This window comes from Austrofundulus limnaeus, unplaced genomic scaffold (genome assembly GCF_001266775.1).
Source record: "Austrofundulus limnaeus strain Quisiro unplaced genomic scaffold, Austrofundulus_limnaeus-1.0 Scaffold163, whole genome shotgun sequence".
NCBI lineage: Eukaryota > Metazoa > Chordata > Actinopteri > Cyprinodontiformes > Rivulidae > Austrofundulus > Austrofundulus limnaeus.
The window spans coordinates 528,974-539,739 of NW_013952565.1; the positions used below are offsets into that span (position 1 = coordinate 528,974).

The 10,766-nt window shown below is 39.5% G+C and overlaps 1 protein-coding gene across 3 annotated transcripts in view; it reads right to left on the reverse strand.

Annotated features, from left to right (window-relative positions):
* kif26ba (kinesin family member 26Ba) overlaps positions 1-10,141 on the reverse strand; it is a 122,036-nt gene extending 111,895 nt beyond the window's left edge. For all 3 annotated transcript variants that reach the window (XM_014017199.1, XM_014017198.1, XM_014017197.1), the window contains exons 1-2: positions 9,660-10,141; positions 6,994-7,386 (exon numbers count right to left, since the gene is read on the reverse strand). In XM_014017199.1, coding sequence (XP_013872653.1) covers positions 6,994-7,386; positions 9,660-9,713 — 447 coding nt within the window. In that variant the 5' untranslated portion in view covers positions 9,714-10,141. The remainder of the gene's footprint in view (positions 1-6,993; positions 7,387-9,659) is intronic.
* Between the last annotated feature and the right edge of the window lie 625 nt (positions 10,142-10,766).

Consider the following 10,766-nt stretch of genomic DNA (forward strand, 5'->3'; position numbering starts at 1 on the left):
ATATATATATATGTTGTCACATAACTGACCATTAAGAATCAAAGTAGTATGTGGATAAAAAGCAGCTATAATGTTACAAAACCATGATTTTGAGCAGAAAAGTCTTAAATTTGTGTCATTTTCCCTCCAACTTTTTTTCTTCCAGTTAGGAAATCTCATTTTTTACATATTGTTTGAAGTTTCCTGTTTAGAATTAATACTAAAAATCAGAGTTGTACAGTAACTAGGTACAAATACTTTGTTAATGTACTTCAGTTGAATTTTTGGGTATCGGTACTTTACTTGAGTAATTATTTTTCAGCCTACTTTTTACTTCTACTTCTTACATTTTCACACAATTATCTGTACTTTCTACTCACTACATTTTTAAAAAAGGCAAGAAGTAGAAAGTCGTTACTTTTATTTCATTTTTGTTTTCATTCCAGCTTGTTATTGTAAAAGAATAAATACTATCATATAAACTGACTCCTAGATAGAGTGAATTTAATTGTGGTTAAATCAGAAGTATAAATATATAAAACTCTGATACCATATTAGTTTGTACACAAACAAATGATGACTCACTCCAGCAGGACATAATCATTAAAATAAAAGGACTGCACTTCAGAAGTATTTGTATTTCATGATTATATTATTACATTTGGCCGCAGCCCTCAGATTTTCATTTTGGAGAAAATGTTTGTGCAGCCTTGATATATGTATATAAACTGAAACAGACTAGTGCATCCTAAATTTAACATAAATTAAGTATTTTAATACAGCAGTCATTTCTGCAGTTTTTGGGGAGGTCACCTCCTATTAAATGTCCTTACAGAAAATCTAACTGCTCGTTTTAAATCAATACTTTTACTTTTAATACTTAAGTTAAAAAAAATCAGATACTTTAAGACTTTTACTCAAGCAATATTCCTAAAGGGGACTTTAACTTTTACCAAAGTAGTTTTTTGGTAAGATACTTGTACTTTTACTCAAGTATCACTTTGTGGTACTTTAAATAAGATTCAGACCAAATACCAAGGAGTTATCCTGATTAGGAAGACAAATTAAGGAATATCTCTGAAACTGCTCATGATATCAGGATGATCCAGGTATCAAAATGTAGCTTAAAAAGCAGAAATCTAAAAATGTGCAGATGTTATTTTGACCACATTTGATTTAATCCTCAGTATGATGTAATGGGTTTGAAAACTTGAGTCAGAAAACAGCGTCCGCATGCTGTTTGTGATTGTGTTGTGGTCGACATTTAAATGGTGCCTTTTATGACCTCACTCAGGTTCTGCAAAGTGCTTTACAGTTTTTCTCTGTGACCAATTTACACAAACACACACATAATGCTTTCTGTTATATGTTCAATACACAACAGAGGACCTGAACAAATGCCCAGAAATAAAACATAAACGAACTTTAAAGCAGCGCCTTTTCAGTGTCACTAAACTGAAGCTCCAAATGACCTCAGAATTAAGGACACGTATTAAAAAGCAATATGTAAATGAGACAGGAACAGCTCTGTCTGTTTAATGGACCGTCACGTGGAGTCTGACATCAATACATCTGTTAATACAAACATTTTAAATCATGAAAGGGCTGCACAATATATTGTCAGAGCATCGTCTTTGTGGTGTACATGTGAGCAATAGTCACACTGCAGGTCCTGTGATGTAGGAGGCTAATTAAATCAACGTGTAAACCACAAGTCACTAAACAGCTTTTCTTTTGATGATGCCCGCCAGCTGAAGTGGCTCTGGGCGCTTTGTGTAGAAAAACAAACAAAAAATTTTTTTAATTTGGTCATAAAACTTGGGACAATAATGGCAGTGTTTTTTGAGGAACTGTTATCGGTGAACTCTGAAGCTGTGGAGGAAGACGACAAGAGTCTTAACAAAAATGAGGAGGAAAACAGGTAAAATACGGTTTAGCATGAATGCTAATTTTAAAGCTGAAACTAAGAAACACAGAGGTTACACGTTAGGTTTGTTTATTAATAAAACGCAACTTATGTTTGCGCATGATAGAAGGAAACATCAGGTCCCATGAAAATAAAAAGCAAACAAAAGAGTGGAACAACTTTCAAATAAAGACAAAAAACATGTAACGTGCACAAAAATGAGGTACGATCAGTGCAGGTACATCTTTAATAGGATGGCAATATAAATAAAATGTTATTTAAGTAAATTGTTGAAATTTGATTTTTCATATTGCAATGCACATCACAGGGTTAGAAAAAAATTGCAATGTCATTTTTTTCCCCAATATCGTGCAGCCCTATTGTATGATGTATACCAAGAAGAAACGCCTAAAGCTGTACTTCAAACAAAAAGCAAAGCACAGATGAAAGCAATCTGACCAAAGCTGCCAGTTAAAGGTCTTTTACAAGAGTATAGGCTCTTAAACATAACCTTATTTGGCTTTATTTTCATGTCTGATGTGGAGTTGTATTCTCTTCACTTTCTAAACATGACCGGTTTTGACTTTCAGCTGATCTGAACCAGACTCTCAGCTGGTGACTAAAACACACACACACACACACACACACACACACACACACACACACACACACACACACACNCACACACACACACACACACACACACACACACACACACACACACACACACACACACACACACACACACACAAACGTGTACACATGGAGTGACCCACTTTTTCCAAACTGAACTGGACCGACCAAGAGCAGATCATCCTCCTTCCATTTATGATTCGGGGGGGTGGATATGAGGGATAAATCCACAAACACACAGACCCGTGGAGCAGAGACCAACAGCCTTAAGTGAGTGCAGATGTTGCAAAACAGATGTGCTTTTGAGTTGCGTGGTTGTGGGGTGATTTTTTTTTTTCTTGTGTGTCTAAACCTTAAAACACACTCGGCTCCTTTCTAAGCCTGCACCGGAGCTCGGCTTCGCCCTGCGCCGACACAAATCTGCCCCCCTGCAAAACGACCTGCCAGCTTCACTTCTTCACCCAGCTGACTGTAAAACAGTCGCCTGAAATGAACCTGAGTTTAATTTAAGGACAGCAATTAACCCACAGTACCATTGCACAGATCTTCCTTTGTGTCTGCTGTGAGTTGTTTTCTCCACCTTATCTCCATCTTCTTTGCAAACTAGACAACTCTCCTTGAAGCCATGAGCAGCTAAGCCTCCAATGAATGCATAAATATAATAATGAGCACGCTTTATTAAATTCAACACATAAAACAAATTGGTTTGTTTATGAAAATAACCAACAAACAACTCACAAATACGCCAGTTTTCTGAGCGCTTTGTGGTGAGTTTTGCAAAATTTTATACATAGTGACAAAACCTGTCACTGACGCCTTCGGGTCACACATACGGTCACAGACACAAACACACGGATCTGCAGACACACAAACAGCAAAATATTCAAAAGAGCGGTGAAGGTCATCATTAGCATAATATTACCAGCAGTGTGTGAGAATGTGTGTAGCTGCGAGGACAAACGACAGCTGCACCGTGGAAACTCGGTGCGTTTGAAGACAAAAACAAGTCACAGTTGCATAAATAATTAGATTTCAAGGCGAAGACGTGATTTAAGAGCAGTCGGGCTTGTGCCTGTGTGTGAGAACAAGACTTGCCTTTCTCAAGCATGACCTGTCATGTGTTCAGGAGCAAACAGAGGTGTGTTTATGAGTGGGTTTGCAATGGGATGACAAATGTGTTTGTTTGTTTTGTTGTGGGTTGTGGGTCACATTTCCCCCACTGTCCCATGGGAATGACAAGAGGTACATTAGGAACACACACACACACACACACACACACTGAACTGCTGCTCTGGCACATTTAGTGAAGGAGAAGGATTATTAGGTCACATTGCTTCACCAAGGACACGAGTTCAGTTTTTCGACATAAAGCACCTGCGAAGGTCAACTCACTCGTGTCGGGGGCAGACAAAAGAAAACCAGCCAAGAAATCCTACCTGGTGAAAGTGACAGCTGTTGAGTTATTCTGTAATAAACTATAAATATTTTTAAAGCAAAGGATCTAACCCTAATGTCTGTTGTGAAGCTGCTCAGACAATAAAAAATGGCAGCGCAGCTGAAACATCACATTAACTTCATAATGTCACTGATTTAATAAAATAAAAATAAAAAACAACCCAAACATCACGACCTTAACACATTTTAGTTTTAAAATGTTGGTTCAAAGTTAATGTGACAGGCAAGAGGAAACATGTATACCTTGTGTGTGTTTGTGTGTGCATACGTGCGTGCGTGCGTGCGTGCGTGCGTGTGTGTGTGTGTGTGTGTGTGTGGTGGGGGTGAACCTTCCTTTTTAATATTCTCAGAAGTAAAACCAGTTCTCCTGTTCCATAAAAGATCTCGCTGACAGTTCTGTTGATTCATTTTGCAGATGCTTGTTGATGCAAAAACAAATGAATCTGAATGAGGGCCGATGCTTTTGCCTCAGAGGTTCCAAAGTAGTTCAGTCAGGTGTGTTTACCGAAGGTTCAAATAACCCACATCATAAGAAAAAAAATCTAATAATGCTAACAAAAGAGGCTAAACATAGGAGTTTGCTCATATTTCTATTGGTGAGTGAAGGTTGTCGATAGGATCTTTTTAAAGAAAATAGTGGTAAAAATGAAGTCTATGGTTATTTAGACATGATGTCATTGTGCAGATTGTCCAGTAGAGCAGCTCCAACTTCCATTTGCAATAAGAACTATATGATGTGATAAAATACTACACTATAATTAATATGAAGCACATACTGTATGCTTATTCTACATCACAACACAGTTAAACTGAGGTCTTCTGCTCTTTTTCTTTCAGTGATCAAAAGTCTAAAACAAATGCTGAAGAGATCCAGGTAGCTGTTGCAAGTTTATATCAATATGTCAAACTCAAGGCCCGTGGGCCAAATGTGGCCTGCCATAGCATTTCATGTAGCCCGCGAGAGCTTCAAATATGTGTTAACCCCTAATTTACACTACATGCGTTACGGCTCCGCTCCACTCCGGTCCGACCTCCGCAGCAAATACACACCCATTATAATCAATGAGAGTGTTTACACTGGCTGCGCAGGGCGGAGCTGAGCGGATGGCGATCTGGCAACATTAGAACAGATCCTATTTTTGCCGGACGCCGGAGCTGCGCCGAAATCAATTTTTAAAGATTACGTCGCACCAACAAGAAGAGAAATGAGCACAACATCCATATTTTCAAAATAAGACACTATTAGGCGGGATAATTTGTCGGAATTATGTTGAAATCCCAGCTATATTAATAAATATATGGATACACAAATGCTTTCAGAATGTATCGTTCTGTTTGGGAAGCAGATGGAAACATGTAGCATGAAGCATATGTGTACACACACGATACACGTGGATTTTATTTTGAAATCAGAAGTTTCAGAAAGACAACAGCGAGACAGTTTCAACATAGATACTAAAAGCCTTTATATCGTTGTTTTCAGCTGTGTTTGGAGTTCGTCTTTCACAGAATTAATTATTTTTTGCTGTGACTTCCACACTTCTCACTGAATTTATTGAGCGATCTCCTTCCTGCACACACTCCCTCCTCTGTGTGTCGCACCGGAGCGGAGCTGAGCGGAGCGGAGACGCATGTAGTGTAAATCCAGGGTTAATGTCTTTAGATAAGCATATGCTGCTTTAAAGCTAACAATAACGTATAGTTTGTGCTAAAGTTCAGTAAACAGATAAATAGAGGCTGCTACAGTGTTGCCGTCACAGGGGGTGGGAGGAGCCAAATGGCTACCTGACTGCTGCCAAATAGCACCCAGAGGCTAAATTACAACACAACAATGAACCACCGGCATAAAGTTTACATTGATACAATGCTTTAGAGTATTGATACAATGTCAGGAAATGAAATTTTGCAGTATTTCAGTGTACTGATATTTTCTTACACCCCTAATTCCATCACTGTGTCGAGGTGCACAGGGTTCAAAAGTATCTGGTAAAAGGTAGCCTGTAGATTATGTATGGTAATTTGACATGTACATTTTTGCCAGATACTTTTGTTGCGGCTCAGTTGTGCTGGTTAGTGGGAAGTTCCCACTTACAAATCAAAAAATTCAACTGAAACACCCCTTCAGTGGGAATTTTCTTTCAGAAAGTGGGAGAGCTCAGAATTCAAGACGGCTGCTACTCACCACAACTCAACAGTGAGGAAAACTGTTTTACTTTGATTAGTATTTCCGTATTATTTATTTCACATTTATTCAGTCGTAGTGTTTATAAGAGGACGTGCAAAATATTGTTTCTATGCAGGAAATACCAAATAGAGCTCACTGTTTGTTAGCAGTGATGAGCTATAGCAACGCGACGAGGAGCATGACGTTAAAGCACTTCAAATCAAGTTATTTAACAAACACTTGATTTAAATAATAATAACATTTTAAAACTCATAATAAAACAGATCAATTCGCCACGGATGTTTCTAAGGAGCGTAGAAAGATTAATAATTGCTATGAGCAGTCAATCTTTTTCAGTAATCTATCACATTGATTCTGTCAAAACGAAAAAAAAATCAATAAAATAAAATAAAGTGAGCTGAATGATTTTCATCAGTTAGGATAAATAAAATATAAAACAATCCAAGTTAAAATTAATTTGTCTTGTTTACTGTTATCATTTAGGTTTGGCTCTGTCACTGTACGATTAACTGCTTCAGATATATTAATTATCCTAAATCCCAAAGGCTGTTTGACTTCTGCAGCTGTTCAATTGGAAGGCTGGACAAAGTGGCTGTTTATGATTTATTACCACAATAAATGACGACACAGCAACTCTGCAAGCAAGGAAACGATTTGAGGCACCATCTTTCACGACTCAAGTTAATACGTATCACTGTATAAGTGTCACAGTTAATGAAAGAACAAGTTTTTTGGACCTCGTGTCACCAAGCATCAACAACCCAAAGAACAAAATGTGAGAAACATCAAGATGATTCACATGAGAGGAAATAAAAAAGAAAACCCTGGTCTTTACCTTGCTGGAGTACGGACCAGGGATGAGCAGTTTGAGAGCTTGTCGTTTCAGCTCAGTCAGTCGAGCGTTGCAGTTCTCACACCAGATCACCCTTTCACTGCCAGGGGAGCTTCCACTGCCCGAGGCAGGCGATCCCGTCCCAAAGCCTGGAGAGCCTCCAAGAGAACCCGGAGACCCTGTGCCGATGCACGGAGAGGTGGTTCCAGGAGATCCAGAGAGGGATCCCGGGGATGAGATCCCAGAGCCTGGGGACGGAGTGCCGGTGGAGCTGGGCATGGAGCCAGCACCCTCTGGGGCCGGGCGTATGCCGGAGCGGGCGGTTTCCTCGTAGGCCTTTCGGTACCACGTTTCCGGGAAAAAGGAGGCAGCTTTGGTTGGTGAAGTGTCAGGCATCTATGAAAACACAGACAGACTTATCTTTACAGCATGCCTCTTCACTGCTGGGGAGAGAATGTTATAAAGAAAGGGTGCAAAAATCATGTGCATTATGAGTGTGCCCACACAACAGGTTGCACTATTATGTGAAAAAAAAAATCTAAGAACAGGAGATGAGAGAATTAGTATCACGCTATTAGCATTTTGCCAGGAAAGCAAAATGAGGTTGCTCAGAAAATCCACTCAGTTCATCATTTATTTTTTGTTGACTTCAACAAATGATGCAAAATGTCTGAAACTGATGAGCAAAACCCTAATCATAGAATCTGTTTCCTCCAATTGAAGGTTTCTCTGTTTAAAAGTGATTTTCCTGTCAGCAAACAGTTTTATTTGCATTTATATCTTATTCACTGCTTGTTTAATAAGACTCGTATGTACTGTTAAACTGAATGATTGAATTTCCCCTGTGGTACCAATTATTCATGAGAAACAGGTTAAAAATAGCTATTAGATGATATGAAATGCCAATTAGCCCACATCAGAAAAGGAGAATTAATAGAACAAAGTCAATGCTTTGGAATAAAAATAACAAATAATTATATAAGTGTATAAAATTTAGAGTTATATCCCATGTCAAACTTGAAAATGTGACCCGCCACAGCATTTTATGTGGTCTACAAGAGCTTCAACGATGTTTTGATGTCTTAATATAAACTACATCTCCCATTATTTTACCCACGAAATGTCGGCATCCCACCACTAGATGGAAGTGCACAGGGTTCAAATGTAGCCAGCGAAATTCGCTGTGTAAAATCTCCATTTTGCGGCATTTTATTCGGCTACTTTTGCTGTGGCACATTCATACCGAAAAGCAGTGGCGACACTAGGCCTATTCTAGGGGGGCTGGAGCCCCCCTAAAATATTTTAAAGCCCCCCTAAATTATTTTGGTGTAAAAAAAATTTTTTTATTTTTTTTTACAAAAATTCAATATAATGTGGTCAGAATAAATAACCATTTAATATTTCACTATTAACTAAAATATATGATCATAAATCTGTCAGTTTCCCTTTAATTTATAATGTAAGGTAAAGATCCTCTTTGGTGTGTCATTATCCAATTCATTTCACTTGTTCATATAGAGTGCCCCCCACCACATGAAATCCAGTTGCACCCCTAATATACAGTATGTATGTATGTATGTATGTATGTATGTATGTATGTATGTATGTATGTATGTATGTATGTATGTATGTATATACATACACACAATACAAATATATAACATACAAAAATTCTGTGTGTCTCCTGGGGGCTAAGCCCCCTGTCCTTAAAACCTAGTGACACCCCTGCCGAAAAGTGTGAATTTCCCACTTAGAAGTTGTAAATTTTAACTGAAACATCCCCTCTAGTGGGAGGTTTCTGTAAAAGTGGGAGCAACTCAGTTCAGAATTCAAGACAACAACTCACCACAACTCAACAGTGAATAAAACTCTTCCTTTTACTTTTAATTGTATTTCTGTATTAGTTTTTTCATGTTTAGTCCATGTAGTACTTTTCAGTGTTTATAAGATGCGTTGAAACGCTGTTTCAATGCAGGAAATACAACATAGAGCTTAGGTGCTGTTTGTTAGAGGTGCTCAATCGTAGCAATGAGACAAAGGAGGTTTTGTGTTTAGTCAAAGTTAAATATGAAACGCCCTTTGAGGGCCACCATCATGTGACCCTGGGTCAAAATGAGTTTGACACCCCTGCGTTAGACGGATCACCAGTTTGTTCTACATCAAAAGGACCACAAAGAGTTGAGAACTTGATCCTTTGTGGTCAGGTGAATCTTTTCAGGGTGCAGAGCCACTGATGTGGTGAGGAGGCTGGGCTGAGGAGCCACAATAAAGCAGCAGGTTGATGGGCGGCTGCTCAATCATCCCCAACTGAAGAGGTGGAGATAATGTGACCAAACAGTGCGTCATAAATTAAGGCTAATTAGGCCGCATATAGGAGGCAGGCAGAGGCACAGGTGTGAGCAGAACACCTAACTGGGCTGATGAAGAGATGCGGCAGCAAATCCACCAGTGTGAAATTAAAACTCCTTGTTTTGACACCATGAGGGGATGTGTGAACTGTCATCACTTTCATATTTAGGGACATCCTGGAAAATGGGAGCAAACTTGAAAATAAAACGTGTTTGGTGCAGTATGGTTAAGTTTATTTTATATTGTTCACCATGTTGACAATCAAAGGAGCATCAACTCCTTCGCTGCAGTAATAAAATATCAATAAAAAGAAAACCTACCCCATATTTTCTGCTCCGGCTGCCCCTCTCCTTAGTCCCTGACAGTGAAGTCATGTTGGAGGTAAGAGGAAGGACCTCTGCCGCCGCTTTACATCCAAAAACAAAAACCACTGGATCGGTTTAGATTGACTCCACGTCCCAACAACTGGCTCCACGCGGGCTGTGGGCTCACTTCAAACAGGTTACATCCCCACTCCGCCGCCAGGGCAGAACATATCCGCTGCTTGTTGCATTAAATTAGGAGAATAAATAAAAAATAAACACATCTGCAGCACTTATAGAAAAAGAAGAAGAAAAAAAAACCAGTCCCGGTGGCGCAGACCGCTCCCTGTCTGCAGAGAGGCTCCGCGCGCTCTCATTAGCTCTGCGCAGGTAAAACCTGTCTAGCGCGAGCTCCTCCACCTATCAGAACAGCGCGGCGGCACGAGGCTCCCTGCGTCCTACTTCAAATGGCCCCACGCGCCACCTCCTCCTCCTGTTGACTTCCCAACGCTCCGCGTGCTGCTGGAGCCAGCGGTGGACTGAAAGACGCACATCTGGGCGGGGGGCGGAGCCACCCCCTCCAGTAAGTGGCAGGTGGAGTGGCGCTGAAGAATTGTGTTGTTGGAGCAGAAAACGTTGGCATAAATCTGCTCATGGTGTTATTTAGAACTAACAAACTAACTAGTTTTTAAATTAGAAACAAGTTGTTCAATGCACAGAAAGATTAAACGCATGATCTATTTATTTTCTGATTTCCAAGCCCTGGCTTTTTAATTACGTTTTCTAATGAATTAAAAAAGGAAACATGATGAAAACAAATAAAAAAGCAGTGAGTTTAGCAGTTCAGCTAACTCAGTTTAAATATTTGCACCTCCAACAGTTTCTATTTTTTTGACCTTTTAAATGAATATGTGTGCCAAGAAATGTTCTGTGGTAAAATGCAACTGTGCTGATTATAATCCCACCATGGGAGAACATAAAAATAATATTAAAAAAAAACCCTCCTGCGTCAAACACTCAGCATGAGCAGGTACACAGCGCCCCCTGCTGGCTCAAATACGTTACTGGAGAAAAGTGGTGTCAAAGAGGCAAAATTCAAAATTTGGTTCAGTCAAGGCTCATTTC